Source organism: Tetrao urogallus (genome assembly GCF_951394365.1).
Source record: "Tetrao urogallus genome assembly, chromosome: 7".
Lineage (NCBI taxonomy): Eukaryota > Metazoa > Chordata > Aves > Galliformes > Phasianidae > Tetrao > Tetrao urogallus.
Window position 1 is genome coordinate 29,121,784 of NC_136820.1, and position 27,512 is coordinate 29,149,295.

A 27,512-nucleotide genomic window follows, 5' to 3' on the forward strand; every position below is an offset into this window, starting at 1 on the left:
TGCACAATGCCAGTGTCCCCTGTGCCTGTGCATTCCACAATGTCGGTGCCCACTGTGTGCTGTGTAAGAAGTGTTGCTTCTTTTAGTGCAGCAGCCCAGAAGAGATGATTTTAAAAGGCCCTCTTTGTGCATGTCCTCACTTAACATTAGTTTTGTGTACACCTTTGTTGCCTCCTGTGTGCCAGGTAGAATTCTAAAAACAGGGTTTGTGCATATTTCTGTATTTCTGTGTAGGCTGTGCCCACACTCCGTTTTTCCTGCACACTGGTCTACTATGTGAAATGCTAGGAATACCTTTCTGTCTTGATTCAGTCCTAAAATAGACGTAAAAAATTAAGATATCATGCTTGCAAAATTCTGAAATGTGGTGCTACAAGTATGTATAGAGCCTCTCAAATGAAAGGAAGCAGCAGATTGTAGGTAATATTTGAGAATCTTCTGCAGAGAGATGCTGTCCAGCATCCCAACTCCTAAGTAGTTTTCATACTTGATGGTTGTTTTGGTGAATAAGAAGAAAGTACTGTGCCATGCTACTTCTCACAGGTTCTCTCACTATCTTTTAGAAGCATGTTTTATTATCCAAAGGAATCGTTCTCTCTGGTGGTTGGCTAATTTTAATATGGAAAATAATGACAAAACATGCTGGTTTGGTCTTCTAGCCAACAAACTTGGAGCACTTATCTGACTCACAACTGAAAGCACATCAGTTGCTAAATATGTATATGAATCATAAGCCACAGTTTGGTTTAAAAGACAACGTAAATTATTTGCCATGTATAAAACACAGTTGAATGTTTATTCTCAGAACTCTGTTTTATAGAACCACTTTGTTAGTATTTTTCTTAGGCAATAGTTTCAGGAACAGATGAATTTTTATGTACAATGTGAATGAGAAGATAGTAGACTATTAGAGTGATCTGTTGTTTTATGCTTGAAGCTTGAATTGATCAGAAGCCTAGGGACCTAAGTTATTTATTGTATTGCCTCAAAACTACTTCTAAGTATCAAGAGTTTTCTTGATTTAATGGGATTTTACACCTCTCTTACTGTGTGATTTTGTTGACACTAGTATATTAGAAAAAAAATGTTTTTCCAAATCGGCATTGCGGTAGAAAATTAAGAAATTTATTTTTAAATTCATGTAGAATAGTCTGTAATATACTAAAACCTGCAGTAGCTAACTGTTAATAAGCTATCACTTTTCTTTCTACTGGATTAATAAGCATTGGAGTATACAGATTACTTTCCATGAAGAAAAGAATCAGAAACAATCTCTAGAAAAATGGGATTTTATGTGCCTAATCATACCTACCAGGCTACACTATCATATTATTTTTTGTGTGTGCCAGTACTGATCAGGTATGTAAAAACCTGACTACAGTTTGCCAGTCAAACAGGCTGTGCAACTCAAATAGGAGTTCTGTTTGTCAGTTATTTTTTTTATCCCTTTGTTTTACAAATTGTTAGATAATGGCTGTAATATAATTCCAGTTTCTGGACCAGGTTCTGTAGCCATCAAATCCCAGTAACTTCTGAAAAGCAATAAGAAGCTTTTTCATTGATTTAAATGATCTAGGCCATTAGAAGAAGAAAGACGTGGACATATGAACTGACAAGCATAGTTTTGGCAAATGTTATTTCTTCTCTTTTGTCTAAAACTTGGCCTGTATTACATACTGATATGTAATAAATACACAAAATAAGAACCATAAAACACACCTAGGAATACTGTGCACAAAAATAGCTCATTCCGTTCTTGTAGAAAATAGCTACAAATCTTTAAGTCTATTAGTTTCAAACTGCAATCACAGTTTAATTACATTTTAAAAAATCCCTTAAAATTATGTAAGTCATTGTGTTTTTAATACAAAGAGTGAGAGAACAGATCTGAATCAAATAGGAACTTGTTCTTGAAAATGATTCCACAAAGCCAAGTGAGCACTGTCGGTTCTTTTTGTGTTCAGTGGAAGCTGAAAGTAGTCAGCACCACACTTGGGTGAGCCTTTTGCCTTCCAGGCAGAAAATGTTGCTTGGAGTAAAAGTTGGTGGAGAAGTTGCCTTGACTTAAACATAGTCCTTTGAAAGCTTCTGCAGTGTTCAGATTGGGTAAATTTCCAGCCTTCCAGCAGACGTGAACCAGAGCTCCCTAACCAGATGGCATTTCTTCCTTCAGATGAAATGTTTTATCTCAGTTAAAATTTGCTGTCGGCTTCATCCTACCCAGTGTCAATGAGACATTTGCATGTCTAGAGAAAGCAAGAAGTTCTGATACGGACATTTTGCTACTGGGTAGAGAAAATTGTTTCTGGAAAAGACCAGACTAAGGATACTGCCTTTGAAAAGAAAAATTTAAAAAAAAAAACTGACATTAGTAAAGATGGAAAAGGAGATTTTAAGGAACAACTGGTATTTATGAAATGAGAATTGTACAAACAGTGTATTAAACAAATATTGGAACTGATGCTCTTTGACTGCAAAGTTGATAGGGCTTTATGGAAGAATCTAGATATGAACTTAACCTAATCAGCATTTGAATGTTCATTTGCACTAAAGCAGCCTATATTATTTGATTGAAAGAAGGGAAGACTTTGGTGATGTCTGCTTGGATATGCTGTAATGCTCTCAAGCTCATTGCCCTTTTGGGAGCATGCTAAATTGGCATCTACAATACTGAGTGTTCAGCACCTTAAACCCATCTACATGCCAGGAAAATGTTCCTATATTTACACTGATATTTACTCCCAAATGGAAAACAAATTGTCACAAATATTCAATTGTCAGCTTCCTTTGCGCTGTTACTTCTGATGGGTTTCTAATTAACTTACTACAATAGGCAACTTTTCCTCTTACTTCATGTTTCATACTTACGACAGGTTGTTCAAATCCTCACCTTTAGATTAATTTTATATAATTTTATTAATCTTCTCAACATTTTTTCCTGCTGCTGTTTTACACTCAGAATGAAGCCACATTCTGCTGTGTGTTCCTGCCATATATTAATGCTAGGGGGTAAATGTCATTTTCTTGTGTTTGTCTTTTCTTCCTTTTATAAATCTTTGTGGGGATTTTAAAGTGTTCTTGAATGTTAGCATCTATCTTGAGACGAGAGAGGAAAATTGTGAAGTGCTGCAGAGATAGGAAAAAAAACAGGCAGAGACTAGGAGGGTTCAGGACAATTGTTGTAAGCAAATGTGGATATGTGGAAAAGTTAGATATAAATGTAAGGGGAAAACTTTTGTTTAGACATTTTTTTGTTTTCTCCTGTCATTTCCTTCCACAAGCGTAAGATGATAAAGCAATGCTCTCACACAGGATTTTAGTTCCGGGTACTGAATGTGCCAACTCAAGTCATGAATTCTGGTGCCGTTTTTCAAGACTGCAACATTTTAAAAATCAGGCTGCGTAGAAGTTAGAGACTTTTCTGTGTAGATATTAGGAAAAAAAGGGGGGAGTGGGTGCCAATGAGGGTTTGAGAGAAGATTAAGCTGATCATAGAAACACAGCCTGTATCTGAGCTGCAGAAACAGAGGATACTTTGCTATACCGCAGTTGGGTCACTGTCTGTGCCCAATACTGTGTGGTATTGTAGATTACAAGCTGACTCCTGCAGCAAATTGAGAATTCTTTGCCAAGCCAAAATGGCATATTTTTGAGTACTTGGATTTTCATGAGATTATGCACATAAAGTTTTAGCTGCATCAGTCCAGGTGGCTCACCATCTTGCAGGAGCAAGTCTGAGAACTTAGCAAGTCTGTGAGACACCCGATGTAAGTAATGCTGCGGGACCATCTGCCAGGAAGAAGGGAGGCTTTTCATAGGCTGTACAGCAGGGAGGGAGTTATGCCACCTCCAGAAATAAGAAGTATGAGGTCTGTGTAGCACTTTCTTATGTTTAGCCCACGTGTATGGGTGATGGGGCAAGTGATGCTACAAAGTGGCTTGTTTTAGTCCCTCTAGTAAACAATAGCAACTAGCCTAGGCACAGAGACAAATTCACAGTTCTAGGGTAGGAAATCTTTAATTCTACAGTGCCTTCTCAGGCACTGATTAAGTACATGCAATGATGGATCACCTAGCAGCTAAATGCTCTCCTTCCCTTATCCCAGATCAAGCTACTGTGACATTAAAAGGAACCTGGTCCTTAGAGGTCTGTCAGCATCCTGCTTACTCAAGCTACCTTGATTGCCTGTCACTTATAGCTGACCTTGCTGATACTTCTCTAGTCACTTAAAAAGCTGTGAGCTAAATTATACCTTGTGATTCTGCAGTTCCCCAATTTGCAGGCAGCATACTCTATGTGTACTATAGTTTTTCCTTGCTTTTCATTAGGAATTGGGAATTAATACAATAGAATATGGCAAAGTGTTCGTTATTTTTTATACTCTTTTGCTCAAGCAAATATACAAGCGAGGATAAATTAGATTGAATATGTTTGATCAGCCAAAGCAATTTTTGATTCAGAAGATTATTTTCTAAATATGTAAGATTTCTAGCCAACTGTCTGTCATGTACATTTACAAGAGCAGCCAGTGATTCTTCTATTATATGGAAGTTTCTGAAGGATACAAACGAGACCAGCAAATGGCCTCCTCCTACTGCTTACCCCCTTTCCCTTCCCCTTCCCAGGGATCACTGCTCCAGGGAGAGGTTTTCTCCCAGCAAGAGTCAGAGCAGGTAGGAACCTATTCTTCTCTATATGAAGGTCTCCAGCGCTCAAGGTGACATGGGTGCATGTAGGCACTCTTTCCTTTGCCTGTGCTATGGCAGGTGTGAGTACAGAGCCCCGCCACTAGTACGAGGCACAGACAGACCATAACCCCAGTATTTTCCCCTGAGGAAAGGTCTGTACAGGATCTGAAGGAGACAGTGTGCTTACTGTTTCTATGACAGTGCATTTTAAACAGTGGCATAGTAAGATCTCCCCTAGGAGATCTCTCTCACCATCCTAAAGGATGACTGAATTCTGGGCATAGGACAAAGTGCTTTACTCCAGGTGCGTGACAATGCATCCTTTATTGGCAAGAGAAAGTAAAGATTCAAAATAAAGCCTGGCTCTGCAGACTGCTGATTAAAGAAAAAGTGCTTTGCAGTGTTTATCCAGCAAGACACAAAATCCATCACAATTTCTTGCAACCATCTTCAAGGGTTGGTGTAACTATGGGTTGTAACTACAACAAAAAGTACATCAGGATTTGGATGCTGGCAGGAAGTTTGTGAATGTGTTGCTGTACAAGGAGGTTTATATGAGCTCAGTGGTAATGTGCTCATCTGAAGGCATTGATTGCCACGCACATTTTGGACTGAAGATAGAGGAGCTGCAATGTCATGAGATTAGAGGCAGAGGGAGGGAAGTAGAAATGTGAGCAGTGGGGACTGCAGAGGTTGGTCCTTTCCTTTTTTGCCCTACGTGTATGGCAACCCAGTGGTTTTCCAGCTTTCTTTTCCTTTATCATGTTTACCTCCATTCTCCTTCCCACTGTGCATGATGAGTTGAACAGAAGAGCATCACTACAGATTACTAGCTCAAAGCCAGAGCAGACCAGCACTGCATAAAAATGTTGATTGTGCCATCATAGCCCATATTAAATCACAGAATCGTAGAATCACAGAATCACAAGGTTGGAAAAGATCTCTAAGACCATCCAGTCCAACCGTCCACCTATCACCAATATTTCCTACTAACCATGTCCCTCAGTACAACATCTAAATGCATCATTTGTCTCAGTTTAGATTCCAGCAAATTAAATCCAGTATCCATGATGCCTTTCTTGCATTCAGCTCTGCCTAATAACTTTGCTGTCATTCTCTGCAGCATTCTGAATCTCTTGACTGAACAACCCACTTACAGTCACGACAGTGTGGGCAAAAGAAGTGTACCTTATGGCAGTGCTTTTTGCTGAGGAGTGGAAGCCACTGGAGTTCCGCTGGGAAAGGGGCCTAGACAAGTCTCGAGGAATTTTAGCCATGTTTCCTTCATAGGCAAGGCAGCCGTTTCTGTTAAAGCAAGTAACACATTTTCAAGTACTTAAGAAAGAGAAAATATGAAGTTGCCTATTATTTTCTTGCTAGAATTTATTTTCTACACAAAGCTGTATGAGTTAGGCACTGAAAGCAAGCCGACAGGCACCCACTTATTCTTTCTTTCCAATCTTTAATTTCTTTGCAAATTCTTCTCAAGCATTCAGATCAACATATTTATGGTCCATTTCATTCCATTTCAGTTAAGTGGTCTACTTCTGCCATTGAATCTTGTATAGGTTTTATTTTTAATGTAATATTTAGCTGCATTACTTTGAACAGCTTTAAAGTATAATGTCTTTGAATGCTCTAGTTAAAGTATACCCTTGAAATGGTTTTAGAAGTTGAACTGTATACTTTGGAGCTGTTGTTTCTATTGTAACTCCTGAAAGCATCACGGAGTGCTTTCGTCGTATGTCTGTCTCCTTTCTTTGTAACAGCATGTGTTTGTATTTCCTCACTAGCTTGATATTCTTTGGTCTGAAGGCCCAAATGGGTAAACACAGGAATCCCACGCCTCAGCTGGGCAGTCCCAGAGCTGAGAGGGGGTTCTCATTTGGGCTTGCTCGCAGAAGTGTTTGCAGAGAAAGGCTTTCGTTTAGTAACTGATGGTAGTTGTGAGGACGCATGGTTAATAGCAGCACCAAGACACCCAGAAGTGGGGTCTGTGTTTATTGACGATATGAACACATATATCTGCAAGTTATTTGACATTAACCTAAATTATTCGTATTGTAATTCAGTATATTATTTCTTAGGAAAACACACTAGTCCTGTGAAAGGGTAGTTGCCAAAAAATGTGTCGAGTCTTGCTGCTTAATAATGTATTTGCATTTCGTGTACATTTTTGTTGTTGAAGTGAAGCTAGTTCCATAGAGAGGCAGAGAGCTAGATCAGTCAAAAAACAAGTTTTAAATAAGCTTCATACTGTACTTAGAATAGTATGTGTGTTCAGATGTAGTATTTTTATGCTTTAGGGTATTTTGTTTAATATGTAAAAGAATAAGCAGATTACTTTGAAATGCTATGGTAGAGCTAATTTTATACATAGTGGGAGATGGTTGTCTGAAAAATTACGATTAGAAAATATTACATAGGCCGCCTTTGGCTTTATCTTGTCTGTAGTCGTTCCAGCAGATATCTGTAGATTCCAGGTGCTGAAACCAGGGGCCACGTTTGTGTGGGGCCTCGTAACCGAAGTACATTTGTTGCAACAATCAAATTGCCCATCTGGATTTGAGAAAAGATTGCTGACTATACAAAAGCATAAAGGCAGCAAATGTTGGTATTTTTTGTGTGTGTGCGTGGACAATTGCATGAAATAGGATTGGAGTTTCAAAGTAATTAAAATCATTCAGCGTGATCTACTCTTTTTGTAACTCCACTGACTACAATTAATTTAAACTAAGAATTTCACCATGCAAATCTACAAATTCCAGTGTCAGGCAGCTCAGGTCTATATGGATACTTAAGCTTAATAAATCAGCAAGAATGTTATATAAATGGTAATGCGACAAAAACTATTTAGTTAATATTATTTCTCTCACAGTTTCTATTCATTTGTTTTTTATACAAATTTTGGAAGTGCACTTCCTTGTGGCATTGGGATATGTGACGTAAAGCGTGATGCTGGTGCAGAAACGTACCAGAAACCAGGTTCACTTCTCACTGCTCAGACACCCCATGCGTGCCTATTTCCACATTACAAATCCCACTGAAGTTAATGGAACTGCGTAAAGTGAGGCCTGTTTGTAACCCTTCTGGGATACTGCTTTGGGAATCTGCAAGATACGTTACAGTCTCAAAAGGCAATATTAAAACTTGCGCTTTCCGGTTTACAGAACGCTATGAACAGGGAGGACAGCTTGTGACACATCCAGAGTAACTTCATCCATTGGTATTATTACACCAGGCTGATGTCAAAATCTGCCTCAGTGCCTTAATTTCTCAGTATGATTTTACAAAAAAAAATCAAGAAGTTATAGGGGCATCTAACGCTGTTTGACTTCTGTTGTGTTCTTTTCGTAACGCCATGTGCTCTGGAGATGTCTAGGGTTTCATTATCCAAGGGAATCATGCAAAGCAGTTTCAGATGTTTTCCTTCCTTCACCTTAGGACACGTAACTGCTGGTGAAAGGCAGCGCAGTCCCGCTGAGCTCTGTCACTTTACCTACAAAGGCAGTAGGATTTTATTGTGCAAGGTGGAAAGTTACCTATGGTGCAAAGTGTACTACCTAGACTACCGTGGATACCTACTCACAGGACATGATTTCACTGTATCACTTCATACTTGAAATTCACGATGTTCTTTTAATCAGGGTACAAACATGAAAAGGTGCGTGTGTTACTGTTTCTATTAAAGGTGCATCATTATTGTTATTCTGTGTGCTTAATAATTCAGTGTTCTTTACATTCTTTTTGTTCAGCATTAAGATCAGCTCTGTGTGAAACACAGTATCACCCACAGAGGTACAGGAAGGTGTAACCGTGATTCTTGAATTGTTGCTGGCTTGCCTTGTGCTTATAAATATACACCAAGGGGTTACATAACGCAAACTGTGGTAAATAAAAATATTGCACCATTGCTGTACGTGAACTCTTGCAGCCTCTCTCTTCTTGCACAGCTGCTGATTACCATATACGCATTGGAAAAACTATGTTTCTGCTGTACAGAATGGCTGGGAAACAATGCCGACACTTTGGACGCTCTCGGGCTCTCTTTGCAAGCTTTCAGACAAAGCCCTTTGATCTCACTGCATGCCTGCTCTGTGTCCCAGATCTCACCCTGGGAGGCTTTCTGCTTTAGGAACACCCTTCGCTGGGGCTGCTTTACATTGACTGCATTGAAGTTCATCGGAGCGTACTCTTCCAAGCATGCACCTTACCATATAACATATTCTTTAGCTTTCACAAGTCTGTAAAGATGGTGGACTGCAAAAATACTCATTTGTCAATACGGCAGAGTTAATTTAAGGCACACAGAAGGTTGTCAATGTATTATATCAGAATTACAGTCCTTTGGAACTGAACGTTTTGCTGCTGGCAGTGCAAGAAAAGCAAAGTTGTGTATTTATTGTGGGTGCTGAGGGTTCCGTATGAAAATTGATATAATAAAAATGTTCATGGCGTCAAGTTCTTTTTAGTTGTTCCCAAATTATTGGAAAGTAAAAAGGCAAGAAACTAGTTTTGTATTTAAAACTACTTTCCTGAAGTTTACTTCACTTTTCTAGCTATATTTTTCTTTTATCTAAAAATGTAAAATGAATACAAATGCAGTAAGTATTGTATATTAAATACAGAAAAGTAGCGACGCCGTTTCCCAGTTTTTCTTTTTGTGTTTTCCTCTACACCCAGAGCCTTACAGAAAATGAACCCAACATGCACACAAAGCCAGACACAGAAACATAAGCACGTTCACACTCTTGCAAGTAACCCATCATACACCTCTGGTTTTATAACAATGTTACCTTGTTCTTCCTGACCACTGAATTATTCCCTTGCTTCCATAGGATGAAGTCCATTAAGGAAAAAAAAAAAGAAAAAAAAAGTCACCTTTTCTTTCAAAGGCATTAAATTGTTGCCGTTGCTGTCCAGGCGACTCTGTTCAGCACTAGTTTGTCTTTACTGAAATCTTCTTTGTTTGAGTTCACTTCGCTAGGCAACTTGTGCACTGATTCAGCTATTTTCCCTGATTTTTTTCAATCCAGTTGTTCCACTGAAGGGCCTGGTGTTCATGTCTGCTGCTACTTCCACCTTCTGTCTTTTAAGAACCTGAGCACACTTTATTCATTGACTGTTTTCTCCTTCATTGGCTATGGATATGAGACCAGTAACATTTCTGGTACACAGAAATGGTAAAAGTGCTTGTTTGGAGTCCAGCAATATGACACATCATCAAACTCTAAAACCCCTGTTTTCACTCCTAACCAATCAACAGAACACCTCAGCAAACAGCTCACGTGAAGTTTCAGCATATTGCTTATGGCAGGGGGATGGAACTGGCTAATCCTTAATGCCCTTTCCAACCCAAACCATTCCATGATTCTGTGATATATCTGCGAAGACCATTAAGTCTCTTTAGAGCAGGATAAAAGTAGTTTCTACTAACAAGGCTTCAATGAGCCATCAGTATGTAAAAACTGACCCAGACACATCTTGGTCACAGTTCTAGGCGGAGATGGCTGCAAAGCTGACCAGACCACAACACAAAGGATTCTGCAACTTAAAACCACAATTTTTTGCTGCCCTCTAGAAACCACAAGGAGTCATGTAAATCCTTTACAAAACCAGCATATACACTTTGTACACAATGTGACATTAAACAAAAACAGCTACCTTTACCTTACGTGGCATTCCACATCAGCCTTGAAGCGCTGCGTAAGAGGGCGCAGCAGTAGCCCAGCCAGAGATGGATGTGCCATCAGCTGCAGGGAGGCTGTGCTGAGGGCAATGCTGGACATACCCACCTCAACTACAGCTGGCATGTGTTGAAAACATGGAAAAAACACAGAAATAATAAACAGACTGATCAAGAGCTTCCATTCAGCATCTGATCTCTGAGAGTGCTAATCTGGCAGAGTAGGAGCTCCAGCAGGTTGTAGGCAGCTGTGGAACCTCTTCCCATGGAGATTTTCTTCCTTTGCCCTCACCTGGGAGAGAGGCTGAGCTGCACCAAGCTCATCAAACTCAACCATGGAAGACAAAATAAAATTTTGTCCATTAAGCAAAATACCACAGAGAAATAGCACGAGTGATATGATACAGTTTTCATTATTCTCATAAATGTTGTCATCTTCTTTGCTTCAGAACTACCTAACGACACCATGTATCATTGCACCATAGAAGCAAATGTTCATTTTAAAAGATTTAAATGTGTATCTCTCATTTGTCTGTCAGTTACTGGCACACAGCAAGATTTGCAGTATTCATCACTTTACACCCAATGGCTGTGTTGCTTTTTTTGTGTTCTATAGACACAGGCACCTTTCAGCCTCTTGTCACCCAGAAGCCTTTCCTGTACATACTGTCACCCATTTTTAGGCACCCCCTCTGGCTGGATGTGTTTCCTTGCTCCCAAGCCAGCAGGAGAGCTAATGGCAGTGTCACCAAAATGCACCAAGTTGCTCTGGGGCTGTCAGCCACAACTTCACACCCTGCCATGGCCTCAAGTCAGGCTGTGGTGCTCCCAGACCTTCGGCACTGGGCACAGCCTGCAGTGCCATAGCCAGACCCATGTCCCCATACCTGGTGTGTGGTGACAGCAGCATGGCCAGACCTGTGCCCAGACCCCAGCACACTGCCAGGCACCGTGAGCCCCAGGCTGGATGGTGAGGGCCTGCCCAGGGGACCAGGCTGAGGAGGCATGCAGGGCAAGGCCGCACCATGAAGAGCATGATCTTCTCTCTCTGCTAATGCTGTTTTTTCCTCCATATGTTTTAAGGAGTTTTGCTGCTCGTGTCTTTGACGGGCTTCTCGGGCACCACACTACAGAATTCCTTGGTTTGCCAGGGAAGCAGAGAGGTAATAAGTAACGATTGAGCACTTATTCTCCTTTTCTTCTCCCTTTGTTTTGTCAGCAGACCCGTCTCCGCAGAGCACTGTACCAGGACAGGCCGCCACAGTCAGGGCACCTCAGCGTACACCTCAGGAAACCGAAGCGACTCCTCCAAGCGACCACTAGGTAGGTCAAGAGGAGAAAAAAACCTCGCAACGGCACCTTCCCCTCCTCCGAGGTGTTCAGTGCAGATGGGCTCCCCACGTTCCACATCCCAGGGCACCAACGCACCCCACGCTCCGATTTCCCTTCAGCCTTCCCTGGTCCCCAGCTCTCCCACGACGGTGGGCCGGCGCTGACCCGCCGCCGCGGCCGCACCTCACGAAGCTCCACCGCTCCCCTCCGCGCCGCTTCCGAGGAGCTCCGCCCCGTCCATCCCGCCGTGTGGCCCCGCGAGGCCTCGCCCCACGCCCACGAGCCGAGGCGGTGCCGCGGTCGGCTCCGGCTGCGATCCGCCGGTAGGGGGCGCTGCTCGGCCGCCGCCATCGGCGCTCGCGGGGCCGAGCGGCTGCGCGGGGCCGAGCAGGGCCGGGCGCCTGCGGCGCGGCCTCCCTGGCGAGGGGAAGGGGCCCGGGCTGGGCCGCGGCGGCGCCATGGGGAAGCGAGACAACCGCGTGGTGAGTAACGCCCGCGGGCGGCAGCGGGGGCCGGGCTGCCGGCCGCCGCCGGACTCGGCCGCCGTGCCCGGGCGGCCGCAGCGGTGCGGCGGGCGGGCGGAGGCCGCGGAGGGCCCGACCGGCCGGGTCCACGGCTCCGGCCGCCGGGAGAGGGAAGCGGAAAGCCGTTGGCCGGGCGAGCGGGGCCGCCGTCCCTGTGTTCGCACTGCCGGGCAGCGGCGGCCCGGCGGCTGCGGGGCGGGAGGCTCCGAGCAGTTAGGCGCGCCGGCCGCGGAACTGCGGGTCGCCGGGCGGGAGGTCCGGGGGGTCCGCGGGGCCGGGAGCGGGCAGCGCCTGGGGGGTGCCGAGCGCCGGGGGGGGGGCGCGTGACGGAGCCTCACTGCCGTGTCGAAGCCGGCGGCGGCCGTGACTGATAGCTGTTGTGCGAGCTGCCGAGCGCGGGCGATGGAAGATGCTGGCCTAGTCCTTAAAAAACGCAGCGTTCCCGGTGGGAGTTGCTGCAGCTGCTGAAGTAGTTCTGGTAGTCGCTAAACCGTGTCTCCTTACGCCTGGCACTCGGCCCTGCTGAAACGGGCTCCGCATGGCTCCGCTCGCCTCAGGAGGCCCAAATACTCGTGGTTGCAGAGCTTCATTCTGCATTGTTACTGCATTCATCCCTTTATCTCCTTGAAACTTGTGCCTACCAGCCAGCCGCTCACCTTACACTCCCTTACTTAGGCACCATGAAGTGTGAATTCGCAGTTGCTGAGTTTTGTGATGAAAAAATCAGTCATGAGACTGTTTTTCCCCTTTTCTTGTTTTTGGAAGTGCTTTGAGCTGTAGCTGGCTCCACATTGGCAACTGTCTGCTCAGCACAATGGCAGTGTGCAAGAGGTGTACAGGACGCTGTCCCAGCGGAGAGCTGAGGGCCTTTGGTTGCTTTGCTGAGGCACCACAATGATGGGATCAGTAAAAGAGGGGAGATTTAGCTTAGAGACTGGACTAAATTATTTAGTCAGAGCGTGGTGAGGCACTGGCACAGCTGTCCAGAATGCTATGGGTGTCCCATCCCTGGAGGCACTCAAGGCCAGGTTGGCTGGGGCCCTGGGCAGCTGAACTGTGAAGTAGCAGCCCTGCCTGGCAGGGGGTTGGAACTGGATGATACTTCAAGTTCCTTCCAACCCAAACCACTCTATGGTTCTGTAACTCTAAAGATGTGACTGTGTCAGAGTGCAGGGCTTGGCCTATGTTTCAAGTATGGTGCTCTGCTGTAGTATTTTGGGCTGTGCTTAAGTGTCTGCTTAAAATTATTTTATTATTACAATGGGGATGTACCTACCCATGCCAGCCAATCTTATATCCCTGTAATCTATGGCACAGTAAACAGTCGGTCACAACGGCTACTGGTATAGACAGGTTATCTCATAGGGTCTTTTCTGCTCTTCTGTGACTGCAGAGCTTTCCACGTTTTACATCTTATCCATGGCCGTTCTTAAAGCTGTCACCATTTGGGCTGTTTGGAGGAGAACAAGAACTTTATTTCTTTCACATCTTCAAAACACTTGCAGGACACTGACGGGTTGCATGGCTTGCCCATAGGACCCTGTCCAACTGAAGGTGCCTTCTGCTTTCCATGAGCACAAAAGCTCTGTAACAAATATCTTTCATAACTGCCTGAGCAAACTGCTGGGAGGGGAAAATAAACGTGCAGATGAGCACTTTCTTTGTTAGGACAATTTTTTCTATGGTTTCTGGCTGCTGAAATGCAAAGCAGTGTAAGTGCTTCTAGGAAATGTTTGTTGGCAAAATGTATCTTCATAAATAAAGTTACTGAAATTACAGGAATATTGTAAGACATACATTCCCTAATTGTGGGATGCAATATAGTATTCAGTCGTTATGTGCCTGCTGCTGGAAAGGAAGAAAACTGTGCCACTGTGTGGAGGGCTTGAAGGGAGTCAGTTTGAGGCAGAAAACCAGCATTTGGCAGCTCTAGCCAAGAGATAGAGAGGAATTTACTGTCATTTTGGGCTAGTTTGGGAGGAAAACTGCTAAATTTTATTGAAGAACAGCGAGCAATCTTGTTCTTAGGAATAATTACAAACATAAGAAGCTCAGGCTTTCACAAGGAATTCCTGCAGGTAGCCAACGAGGGCTGCAGGGAGCCAAGCCGGGAACTGCATTTCAGCCATAATTTCTGCTGCTCCCAGTGCACTGCAGTTGTCTTGGTTTAATGAAAACAGTGTTAAAGTACTGCATTCCTGCACTGCTAAAGGAAATATTTTCTGACTCAAGCTCAATTTGGATCCAGAATTCCTATTCCTTATTGATTTGTAATATAATAAACTGCTAGAGTTATAAATGTGAATATGTGTCTTCACTTGAGCGCCTGCATCCTCCTGCTACAAAAGAGGGTGCCGGGCAACCAGAGCTGCACACTGCTTGACCTTTTTCTTATCTGCAACCTGCAGGCAAGAGGAGCGGTTTGTCTTGTGTTTTGTGAAGGTAAATAGTGAGGCTTTGGGATGGCATCCTGGTAAGAGCAGGAGATGAAGGAAAATGTACCTCCCTTCTACATGAGCAAAATATCATTGGCATAGTAACAGTAGAGTAATTGCTTGCTTCAATTTCTGACATTAATTGCTGAGGTTATAATAGATACCTCATAAAATTCCAGGTGTTTGCCTTATGATAGCCCTAAGTGTCCAAGGTCTCATATACGCATAACTGTCAGCAGAACGCCGCTCGTTTGTTTGGTGTTACAGCAGAGTCTTGTAGGGTGGTGTTATTTTATCCAGGATGCATTGAGTCTGCCATCATCAGTTTTGAGCAGAACTCCAAAGGCCCGAGTGCCAGATGTCCTAGAGACAAAGAGCTGAAATTAAATCATGCTTTCCATGTCCCAAGGAAGAGCGTTTCCACAATCGTAAGGCTGTGGTCGCTTTGCAGAGTCAGCTCAGGGAGGGCAATGGTCCTTTTGGGGCGAATTCTTCTGCCAAAGCGTAACAAACTGAAAACACTTTTCCGGGGTCTTTCTGTGACTGAGGAAAAGGATGTGTGAAGAACAGCAAGGACAGATCTTGGTAACAGCACAACCAATGAACTTTATATTTCTTTTTGTTTCATGTTCAAGGCTTACATGAATCCCATAGCTATGGCCAGAGCACGAGGTCCTGCCCAAAATTCAGGACCAACAATACAAGACTACTTGAACAGACCAAGGCCGACATGGTAAGTGCCTGAGCTGAGTGAAAGATTTGTTCCCTGTGTTCTCTCAGTTACTTACATCCTCCTTCAAATACAGTGATATGCTTTGGAAGGTTCCTTGGCTCTGGCGAAAATGTTATTTTCTAAATGCATATTCAGTCTCTTTTAAAAATAATATTTCACTTTGAAATACGTTTCACATTTGTCTTTAAATACCTTGGCTCAGAAATTTCTCAAAAGAGGAAAATGTTGGATACTTTACCTCTTTCAGAATCCTAATGCTTTAAAGCATGCGGACGTATTAAATTTTTAAAACAAAGTAATCTCTAGGGGAAAAAAAAGCATTTTGCTGGTAGATTCTTAGAACGTAGTCTACCATACCCCACAAAATCATTGCTTTAAGGTACGGTCAACAGCTTACTTTACATTCAGGCCATTTAAGCCCTTTCTTAAGAAATTAGAGTATAATTTACCTAATTGCAAAGTTAGCTTTAGATCTTTCAGAGAGGTTTAGCTACCGTGCTGAAGTTATTACAGTTAGGTTACCATATGTGTAACATCTAAGATAATTTTCCCGTTGGAAGTTCAGCCAAAGCTACACTTCAAAAAAAACCCACATAAAGTTAGACACTGAAGCAGGTATTTTTAATTGTGAGAATACAGTGACTGATCTCTCATCCTTTTTGTACAGGGAAGAAGTGAAAGAACAGTTAGAGAAGAAAAAGAAGGGATCCAGGGCTTTGGCTGAGTTTGAAGAGAAGATGAACGAGGTTGGTAGTGTTGTTAGTATGTTAATGCCCCAGCTGTCTTATCTTGTATGCTGCTTTTCTTCCCTTATCATTAACAGCTCCAAGTAGCCGTAATGTTTTACTGTGCTCAATCTCATAATGAGTGAACGTTTTATTTTGTTTGTATTGAATATTAACATTACTTATTAACCAATGAAGAGCTACTCCTGATTCAGAGAAACACTGCATAAAAGGTTTTGAGAAATGCTGTGAAGAAAATGTGAACTAATCATCACTTGTTTAAGGTCACACAATCCAAACACATTGGGAAGAGGTGTGTTACTGGAGTCAGGCTGCATTGGTGAGGAACATGCATATAATTTGGATATGGGAGAGTGCACTAAGAGTGGCCTTGAATATCCAAATGTGCTTATGGAACACTTCTCTCTTATCCTAAGCTGATTACATTCTGTGCTGGTTCCCTGCTATAAGTGGGGCTATTCTTGTAACTGTGTTTAGCATCCGCTGGAGATCAGCGTGCTGTAAGAAAGTTTCATATATGACTCCTGTTGTGTACCTAGGAAGGAAACAGTAGATGATGAATTTAACTGCTCCGTTCCCTTCTTGGATTCCAGTATCTTGGAATATGCTTCAAGAAGTAATCTTCAACACTGTATGAGAGTTTCTGGTTGAAGTAGATAGTGCTCAGGGGACTGGAGCACCTCTCCTGTGAAGGCAGGCTGAGGGAGCTGGGTTTGTTCAGCCTGGAGAAAGAAGGCTGCAGAGTGACCTCATTGCAGCCTTTCAGTACCTAAAGGGAGCCTACAAACAGGAAGGGAATCAGCTCTTTGAAAGGGTTGATAACAGCAGGACAAGTGGAAATAGTTTTAAGTTGAGGGAGGAGAGAATTAGGTTGGATGTCAGGGGGAAATTCTTTACAGAGAGAGTGGTGAGGTGCTGGAACAGGCTGCCCAGAGAGCTTGTGGATGCCCCGTCCCTGGAGGTGTTCAAGGCCGGATTGGATGGGGGCCTGGGCAGCCTGGTCTAGTATTAGATGGGAGGTTGGTGGTCCTGCATGTGGCAGGGGGTTGGAAATTCGTGATCCTTGAGGTCCTTCCAACCCTGGCCATTCTGTGTGATTCAGTGTGATTCTGTGTGCCTCTGTTACTGAAAGGGCTTCATACCATGCTTGTTACATCTTTTTGCCTCAGAATTTATACCAATATTTGGAAGATGAGAGGATGCAATTCTGAGGAGACTGGTTGTTTTGTGCTCTGTCAGTTTCAGCTTTGTGAGTTTGGTTTAGTATTTTATTGTGTCTCTTTGCTTTATTATGAATTATTTGTAGCTTCTGAGCACAGATCTCTCAGTGGTAGAAAGTGTTACAAGTCTCTGACTGAGGTGCCCTCTCAGTTTACTGACAGATGTTCTGGTGCTTTTTGTTTTATTGGTTTATTGGTTTTGTGGGTTTTCCTGTTTTGTTTTTGTTTTTTTAAAGAACACATACCCAATCTGTTTCTACTTCAGAGAGAATGTCTGCCTAACAAAGCCCAGTCTGTTGTCAGAGGGTCTGTAGGCAGCACCAGGAGGCTGAAGTGCCCAGCCTGCTGTGGTACTCTGTAAGCATTGCCTTGGATCACAGAAACACACTGCATGCAGCACTGTATCCTGGCTAACCTTGTGACTTCTTTCAGCAGCACTGTTAAGCTAATTCACCATGTGCTGACCTGGGGTTCTGTGTATCATATTGCACTGCATGTGTATAATCATATTCAAATCCTGGTATTTCTTTTCCTTCAGCACAGTATGTGGGTTGTCATTTCTTTGCCAGAACAATAGCAGCACATTAGGAGGAAAGGAAGAATAAAAATGATAATAATAAAGAAAGGAGCACCTGATGTTGCTAACATGGAAAGCAGGAATAGCTCAAGCTAGCAGAATTTCGGGGTGATGGGATGTTGGATGCTTCAGAGCCCTTAGAAGTGGAATTTGGAATAGACTGAGAGAACTCGTGAGGGAAACAAAAGAGATGTGCATATAATGAAGTTCTAATCATTGACACTGACAAAGCACAGAACACATACATGATACACCCGTGTGTTGAAGAAGGGCCAGGAACATTTGTCTTGCAATTCTACTTCGGGTACTTATAAAACATAGGCAGAGTGCCTGTTTGTTTGGTAGGCTGACCCCACCGTACTGATGTGTTCTAACAGGAGCTCTGTGGTACTACAAAATCAGAGACCAAAATTGATCACCTCCAAGATAAATAACCATGTCCTAAGCCCAACTGACTTGAACATTAAGGTGTGAACTAAGATAAATGGATTAATTTTAATCTTCTGTAATACTAAGTGCACCATAGCCATGGTTAATACTACAGACTGTTTATTTTCTGTGGATTTTATGAAAACTCATTAATTCAAGTAAAGGACACGATTTTGACAGAGATCTCTTAATAGAGCTGTTTGGAAATAATGGTCGTGTCACCCTCATTTTGTTTGTTTCAGAATTGGAAGAAAGAACTGGAAAAACACAGGGAGAAATTACTGGGTGGAAATGAGAGTTCCTCCAAAAAGAAAGAGGTCAGTTATTTTCAATTTGGTTACAGTTGGTATTTGGAACTGGTTTTTGCAGTACAAAATGCCATGAAAACATTTTAAAAACCAGCATCAATGTATATAAACCTAAATGCACAGGAACACATTGCCAAAAATAACGTTTGTTTTATTCTGTTTTTAAGAAAAAGAAAAAAGAAAAGAAGAAATCTAGTAGGGTGAGCAAAATTTTCAATTTTCTGAGCTTTTTTTGCTTTGGGATTGTGCGTATTTGCTATTTGTGTTTTCTTGGAAAGAGGGGATATAGTTTTAATTTTGAATTTGGATGTTATTAAAATTACCTGATTTTAATTGGAGAGAGGCAGATTATTCTGCACAAGGAGAATTTTACCTCTGCTTAAAGAGCAATTGGTGGGAAGGGAAAACATTAAATATACATTATCACATTAAAAATATCAGAGGTCACTTTTTAAGTCTTATTTAAGAAAATCTACGTGAGCCCAAGTTCTTGGAAGTAAACAGTTATTGACAGTGCTTTGTAAATGGAGAGATCTTAAGATTAGGTGTTTGCATGGACTTTTACTTATTTGGTAGAAAAAATGCTGCATCTCACAAGCTTCACTTTTTGTTGTGTTTGGTCAAGTTGTCTTCATCTTCCTCTTCTTCATCAAGCTCTGATTCTTCCAGCAGTGCATCTGATTCAGAAGACGAGGTAAGCACTAAACCACCAGGATGTAACACGTTTTGTATGTTGAGTGAAATGTTGCCTTTGTATTGATCTCAGCATGCTTCAGGCATAACAGTGGAGCGTGTTCTTCTTGTGTTAAGAGAACTCTTCCATCATGGAGGAGATACTTGGGATTTCTGTTTTGAACATGGAAGATTAAACTGAAAATGAGTAAGCATTTTACCACGTGTACCCTAGTCACTGAAATAGTGGCTAGTGTTTGTTTAATTTTACTTACTATTTACTGGCTTTAACAGCCAATAAAGGTACTTTAAAAGGGTGATACTGTAGTTCATGATGGAATGAAGAGAAGCAGTGAGGACTTACTACACATGTTAACCCATTTTATCTGTAGAACCTGAGATTCATTGCAAAATGATGTATTGCAAACTAGACTAACCCACAGCAATACTCTGAAGCCACTATAATAAAGCAGAGAGGTTTACATACTTTGGAAAAGATTGTTCTGATTGAAGATTGGGATATTCTGATATTGAGATATTAAAGATTGAGATATTCTTTGGATCTAGTATAGCGTCAGCAGTTCTGAACTATTCTGAATCTTAACCTCTAAATTCCTATTAACACAGCTAAGATCTTTGAGCAAGAAATAGAGCATTAGCATCTTGCTGTGAAAGTTTGCAGAGTATCTCAAACTGCAGATGCTGAAAGCAGCCTCATTATGCAGTCTTTTTTGACATATGTCAACCAGTATTATTGGGTAAAAAGCAAAGAAAAAATGACTGTAATCATAAAAATAATAGAATGGTTTTGGTTGGAAGGGACCTCTAAAATTATCTAGTTCCAACCCTCTCTCTAGTTCCAACACCTCCCACTCTACCAGGTGGTGGAATGCTTCCAGGGTGGTGGCATCCACAACCTCTGTGGCCAACCTGTCCCAGTGTCTCACGACCCTCTCAGTAAAGAATGTCTTCCTAATATCTACTCTAAATCTACCCTCTTCCAGTTTAAAATCATTTCCCCTCATCCTGTCGCTGCATGCCTTTATAAAAAGTGTGTGATCAGAATAAGGCTTTCAGGCTGCCATTCTAGAAAATGAGGGGAAAACAAAAGTAACGTAGAAGAATGCACAAGTAACATAGAATGCACAGTGGCATGCATATTTTTCTGTCAAAGGATATTTCATATCAAAAGTCGAATTAAATACCAGCTCACACTTCATCACGAGACTTAACACAGATCTTGGCAATCTATTTTAAAATATTCTTTGAGGGCTTCGTTTGCATGAAGCTATTTAAATTTGGTACATTTGGTGCTTATGATACAGTTGTGAATTTTAGATATGTATCTGTTCAATAACTTCTTCATAAACGAGTGTATTTTGGGAGGCTAGCTTGTAAGCTGAATCCATTGCTGTGCTGACATGGATTTGTATGCTTTTCCAGTAGAATCCCCCCAGCTCACCACATTATTTTTACTAGTTTAGCATAAATCTTTTTTAGAGATAGTCAGGTTCTGTAGCATACATCTAAATGATAAACAGAATCTAGGGAACCTGAATTTTACTCTAGTTCATTTTTTTTCAATGCGGAAGAGATACAAATGTCTTCCACTAAAGGAATCAATTGTAGTATATTTATTCCTCAAGAGAAAATGATAATATGTAGAAATTTGGCATTCCCTATTCTTTGCATGTAAGTTTTTAGTATCTAGTGAAAATAAATTCAGGATTGTCTTTTTCTTTTTTCCTAAAATATTTGTGGATAGGATAAAAAGCAGGGGAAGAAAAAAAAGAAAAAGAAACACCGCTCCTCACGGAAATCTTCATCAAGCTCAGCTTCTGAATCTGAGTCAGACAGCAAGGTAATTAAGTGCACATTACCCTCAGGAAATGTGTCTGATCTGTGTTCTAAAGACAAGTGTTTCTGACTTCATAATTGCTGTATCCAAAGTCATGCATTCTTACTGTAGCTGAGCTGTGTTTGTATCTTTTAAGTTGTGATCAGGAATGTACCTCTGCTGTCCACAGTGTCTTGGCAGAATACAGTTCCTCTTTAGAAAATAAATATTCCATCAGTTTTTATCTACTTTTCTGAATTCAGACATAAACAGTTTTTGTGCTGCTCAGATGTTTTAATACTACATTAACACTTCAAAAATGAAAATGTTCTGTAATGTTCTTGTCAACATGCTATTATTGAATTGAATACCATCTGTGAAAATGCAGCTATTTCAGGGAATCAGTGGCCACAATGCTGCCTTCCTAAGTGAGTTTGGACCGAATAGTTGCCCGTTGGACCTCTCAGCCTTGCAAATAAGTAGTAAATTGAAAGTTTGGGTTTTTTTTTAATACTTAAAGTAGAGGAGAGTGTGCTTGCAGGCACAACATTAGTGAAGATACATGTGGCAATCCGTTTTGTTACCATTTTTCTGTAGTAGTGGACAGTAACTCCCTTCCTTCCAAAATAATTATAACATTATGTGTAGGCCAGCGTTTCACTGGAATTTTCTTGGAATTCCTAATTCAGAATGGTATAAAATCTGATGAATCACTGTTTGCATCTAACTATGAATTTGTGCTAGTGGCAGTTCGAAAAGGTTTCCTGCATAAAAGGACACAGAGATACTTTTACTTTTGAAAGTAGAAGATAGAAAACTCCATGGCAATCTCGCTTTAACCACTGCCTGATCCACTGCGATGAGCATGGATGGAGAATAAAGACTGCAGACTGCTGGAGGTTAGAGGTGATAGTAGTAGTGCCCGGTATCCTTTCTAGAGGCTCTTTAGGTGTACTGCTCTGAGTAAGTTCTCTGTTGTTTGATTCCACAGAGACCTTTTCTCACTGCTTGTTCTAGAAATTAGCAGCTGCCATCAAAATCTTGTTGCTTTTTGTATTGGTCGTGTTAGCTACAAGTGAACAATCTTCAGTGTGCAGAAAGAGGCAATGGGTCAAGCTGCTGTTGCAATTTCTTTTTTTAATGGAATAATTTTGTCATGGTGGATATTTTTCTTTCTACCTAGGACAGCACAAAAAAGAAGAAGTCAAAGGATGACCATGAGAAAGAGAAGGTATAGTTTTACTTTTTAAATACTTGCATCAGAACTTCATTTTACATATATAATGGGTCTCTTCCACTCCTCTACTCTCTGCCCCCCGACCCCCCCTCCCTTTTTTAAGTATTTGAGTACTTCAGCTTACACTTATGGTCATTGTCCAAAACTTGACAATGCAGTGCCCCCAGTTTGAGTAAGATTTTTAGGTTCCTATTTTAGTAATTGCCAGTAGAAACTGCTGGGTCTGGTTTTGTCATAAAGGTAAATGAAACAAGTATCTAATCTGCTGTAGTAGATCATGAGCACTCTAGTATGTGGGGCTTAACATTAACAGTTAAATTGACTTGAAGCATGTATGGTATTTCAGTGACACACCTGATAGGATATTGGCTCATTATTCTAAATTAAGTAACAGCAAGCAGAGGATATTTTAATATCCTTATGTTATTTAATTTTATTTAATATCCTTATTTTATTATATTTTTTAAAAAATGCAGTCATAATTGCATGTTTTACTCATAGCTGCTTTAAAACATTACTGAGAAAACTTAGCTTAAGCAGGTTTATCTTATTCTGTCTTTTCTCTGGGCACAAAATCCCTCCCTCCTCTCCCACGTCACCCATTTTGTACACACACGTCTAAGGGTTTTCCTCCTGCTACTACATTGAATGCAAATAATCTTGTTGACTTAAATGTTAGTTATTTCTGTGTGTAAACTAACAAAGCTTTCAGTGTCAGCCCTAGTCTTTCTTTTTCCTCTGTTAACACATTGCTCTCTGCTACTACAATCAACGTGTTATACGGTTTGACATATAAAATTTCCATTACGTCAGGCAGACGTTGATTCTGTGTGTGTTTCCCAGTTCTCATTTCTCAACTCTTCTTGAGTATCTTCTCTTCAAAGAGCAAGTGACTACCATAGCCCCTTAATCTTGGTTAAGCTGTATTGCTGCTTTCACACTTCTGAAATCAAAGGGCTTTTGGGGGCTGCAGGTCTTTTCTGTTCTGAAGATGCCTTCTCAGATGGGTTACATCGTGTGTGCTTTTCATGAGTACTTCTGTGAAAGGATTGTGGTACCTATAATAGACTAAGTAGGAGGGTTGATATAAGTAATCTCAGCACTCAAAAAGATGATTAATAAGAATTTTTACTATTTTTTTTACTTAGAAATAGAATGGAGGAAATGGAGAAAAGTAGTTTCACTCAGGAATCCCTTGCTTGGTCCAGAGCAAAGCTTACTTGAAAAAGTATAGAGGAAAAAAAACAAGCGGCTCATCAGAACAATCTCCTGCAGCATCTGAATTACAAAAACTAAAACTGAAAAATAAAAGACTGCTTGAGTGCTCTGTAAATATATTGAAACTATTTATATAAAATGTTGTAAGAACATGTCCCATGCCGGAGGCACAAATCTGAAGGGAGCTTTTTGTTTATCAGCACCAAAGCAGCCATACTCTGAGACATCTTCATTTACTTGACAGTCTTTTGAAGTGATGAAGCATTTTATTTTAAAATGCTTGCTCCTATGTAAGTTTTCACTTAAAATAAGAGACTGTATTGTACTATTATATCATTCTTAAGAAATTGCAGTATCTTGGTAATGAATCAACACACAGAAAATTATTATGTTCTCACTGAAAGCATTTTAACTTTATGATGATTTGCTGATGAATAATTAATGCATAATTTTTAAAAAATATTTTATAACTCAGAAATAATGTTTCCATATAATTTTAAAGCAGAAGTTTCATAATATCTGAAAGGCTTAATATTACTTGAAATATATTGTTTTATGTAGGATGGTAAAAATCATCACAGAAAGAGGAAGAAAGCCGATCGTGGTGATGGGCCTTTATCATCAGAATCCTTATCAGAACCGGATCAGACAGAGGAGGTCAGTGTGAAAGCTAAGTTTCAGATGTTTTAATGCTTTTAGCTTAATGATTCCCATGAGTGAACAGCTAAAACTAGCCCAAATGGAATATAATACTGAAATGTTCTGTTCTATACAGCTGGTTTTAAGCATGTGGCATGTTCAAAGTTGTATTTTTCTCTTTATTACATACTTCTGATAAGAATTGTTCAGTGCAACTCCTACCACCTACAGTTTATTCTGAATTAATTTTCTTGAAACTTTTCATGGATGTTTTAGAGCTTAATAAAATGAGGCTAATGGTGCTTCACAAGATTTCTCTCTGATCACTGAATACACACAGGCAAGATTCCAAGATTGCTCAGCTTCTTTTGGCTGCCTTTTGCCATTCATCTAGAAAGTGTTGGACATAATCTTACTCTCACCCTTGTGTGTATTTCCTCTCAGGATTTGTGTTCCTGTAGAATTACAGAACACCAAAAGATTCCAGTTTGCTGGATTTTTCCATTAAAATTTCAACCAGGTTATTCACTCAGTAGTTTTACCATTACATCTCTGCTGGCTGCTTGTGCTGCTGTGTTTAAATAGCAGAGTGCCCAAAAATCAGATGTTTATAGGATTATAGTTATTCTGTAATATAGCACTGTTATAGTCAGCAGCCACTCAGTGTGTCCTGCCAGTGTTATGCCATTTCTCATTTATATACAACAAAACTTCAAACTTTCATATAAAACAGCATTTCCAAAGCTGCTGTCTCATTATACTTGATTTTTTTTTTTTTTTTTTTTTTTTTTTTTTTTTTTTAGGTTCAAGTGAAAAAGAAGAAAAGCAATGAGGAAAAAGAGAAAGCAACAGCAAGTATCCCTTACAGTCATACTGTAGTTTTAGGACATCCATATCTTGTACTTGGTTAACTTGTAATTTCACAGTAACACCAATGTTTAATAGTTAAAGTCACATTAATTGAAATTCGAAATTTCTCTCTTTATCTGTTGAAATCACTTTTTCAGCTGCATGATTAAGGAAAGAATTTGTCACTATTTTAACTACATAGATATGTGTGAATTGAGATGTATTTAACATTCGTTGCATCAAGTCAGAATACTCTGTACCAGCCTAACAACTACAAATTTCTACATAGTATCAGATGAGGTAGCAATGTGTCATGTAGATATTGAGGCTGTTCCTTTATAGGAGTATAAATATTCCTTCATTGAGTTTCTGTACCAGACTATAAAAAGGGCCTTAGGACTCGATCTCTGCAGCATCATAATACTAATATAATTCTTCCCTCAACCAAATGAAATGCTGCTGGCAACCTGTTGCTTTTCTCTGCTTTGTGGATACTTTCTCTGATGATAAAGGTGAGACAAGGGTTCAGCAGTGAAAGGGTAGAACCTCAGATATGTCACATGTACCTGAGTTAGGGTTGTAGTTGTGAGCTACTCTGTCTGCACTGTGAGCAGCACTGTTTGTCATTAGGTACCTCAGTTGCCCAAATGAGTTACGGCACCTAACCACAGGAGTTTCAGTACTGTTTTCAGCACATATGGAATTTGAGTTAGTTAGTTTGTCATAAAATTCCTAGTGACTATTTTTTTTTCCTTAAAAGAGATAAGTAATGTGTATGGAACAAAGATAAACCAAATTTGCTTTCTGTTGTTGCACCTACTGAAGAATTCCAATTGAACTTGTGCTTGCAAAAGGACGAGTTTGTATCTTTCAGTTTTTGATTGAATCTGGTGGTGTTAATTAAGTATGTATGTGAATATTTAAAATTGAAACTATATCTTTTGTTTTAATTAAGGTGCAAATGCTGGAGATTCTAGCCTTGTATAGTTCACTGTGAATATAAGCACCTAATTTAAGTCTGTAAACAGCCAAGTTACTTCCATATAAGATTTCAAAGCACATTATTCTCTCAGATATCTACAAAGCACTGAAAATTTGTTAAAAAGATGAAGAAATATGATAGTGATGATGCTGGGGGGTGTGAAGTAGCCAGACCATGATGGATAAATTGAAAACTCCTCATAATAGTGCAAATCATAAACTTTTTTTGTGTGATCTTTTTTTTTCAATAGGCTTTTATAAAAGTCTTCTCTAAAGTGCCATAGATTTTTACAGAATCATCTTCCAAAATGTCTTTGTAGAACTTTCATTTCCATGCTCTCATTGTTACTGAATGGAATTTAGTAGATGGCAGTTTTCTCATACTGTAACTTCCTTTTTGCTTTTTTGCTTTTTTTTAGGATAAAGCAAAAAAGAGAAAGAAGCACAAGAAGCATAGTAAAAAGAAGAAAAAGAAAGCTGCTGGTTCAAATTCAGATTTGGAATAGTATTTAAAAAAAACAAAAACAAAATCAAAAGCAAGACTATCAACAAAAGTGCAATGACTGAAGGAAATTTAAACTGTGAAATGATAACAAACTTTACCAAACTGCATGAGTTTTCCTGTGTTCTAGAAATATTCCTAATCTTTCAGTAGCCAGCCAGATGCAGCTGTGCTGGGGAAGACCATTGTTATTGCCTGCTGCTTAATACACGAGGTACAACTTTTATTAAGGTCCAGTAAGCAGTGTTGGATGTTTGAAACAACATAAGATGGTAGTCCAGCTAAGATGTAAAATATTGGAAAGTAAGAGTTAAACTTTTTAGATACCTAAAGTAGTGTTTTAAAGCATTAGTAATAGTCTTTATTTGTAAATCAGGACAGATAAAATCCCAAATTCATCTTGTAGGTTTATATTATATTTAAACAGTTACCAGCTGGTGTCTGCGAATGGCATTTACAAAATGGGAAATTGATGACAACGTATAAAATGCTGCCTTTGTAGTAATTGCCCCATTACTGTCTTCATGCTTATGAGAAAGGGAATGCTACCATTTTGGCTAACTGAATAGGGTGCCTTTGCCTTGATCCTTGCAAGTCTCTGCTATTTTTAATCCATGCAGCATCTCTGATTCCAGAGAGGCCAGAACAATTGTCAGCAGACCTTTTCTGAATAAGCAGTTCTGGGCTTCTGAGCATGTGCTTCTGCATTAAGCAAGAGCAATGACATTTTGCAGTATAACTGACATTCAAAGCCAGAAGACTTTGCCTCTGCTTCTTTGAAATAGCGATAGATCTGTGCTAGTAAATGAGCCTATTTTATTTAATGTAATTTTGGTTTAGTTGGACGCTTCTTGCAAACTCCGGTAGCTTTTTCTTTTCCCTTCGCATTACCTTTTGG

General features: G+C 40.5%; 1 protein-coding gene across 1 annotated transcript; it reads left to right on the forward strand.

Moving 5' to 3' along the window:
• Nucleotides 1–12,154: 12,154 nt before the first annotated feature.
• On the forward strand, nt 12,155–27,079 carry FAM133B (family with sequence similarity 133 member B). The gene is made up of 11 exons (XM_079538117.1): nt 12,155–12,189; nt 15,302–15,399; nt 16,067–16,145; nt 18,614–18,688; nt 18,847–18,879; nt 19,305–19,373; nt 21,117–21,212; nt 22,372–22,419; nt 24,205–24,300; nt 25,086–25,157; nt 26,532–27,079. The coding sequence occupies exons 1-11, from the start codon at nt 12,166–12,168 to the stop codon at nt 26,616–26,618; spliced, it is 777 nt and encodes a 258-aa protein (XP_079394243.1). The 5' UTR covers nt 12,155–12,165; the 3' UTR covers nt 26,619–27,079.
• Nucleotides 27,080–27,512: the final 433 nt, after the last annotated feature.

What these genes read in the sequence shown, in the direction of transcription:
- FAM133B (XM_079538117.1), top strand. Translation starts at nt 12,166, where the DNA reads ATGGGGAAGCGAGACAACCGCGTG. An exon ending in AACCGGATCAGACAGAGGAG is followed by an intron (nt 24,301 to 25,085) that starts GTCAGTGTGAAA and finishes TTTTTTTTTTAG; the next exon opens with GTTCAAGTGAAAAAGAAGAA. An exon ending in GTATCCCTTACAGTCATACT is followed by an intron (nt 25,158 to 26,531) that starts GTAGTTTTAGGA and finishes GCTTTTTTTTAG; the next exon opens with GATAAAGCAAAAAAGAGAAA.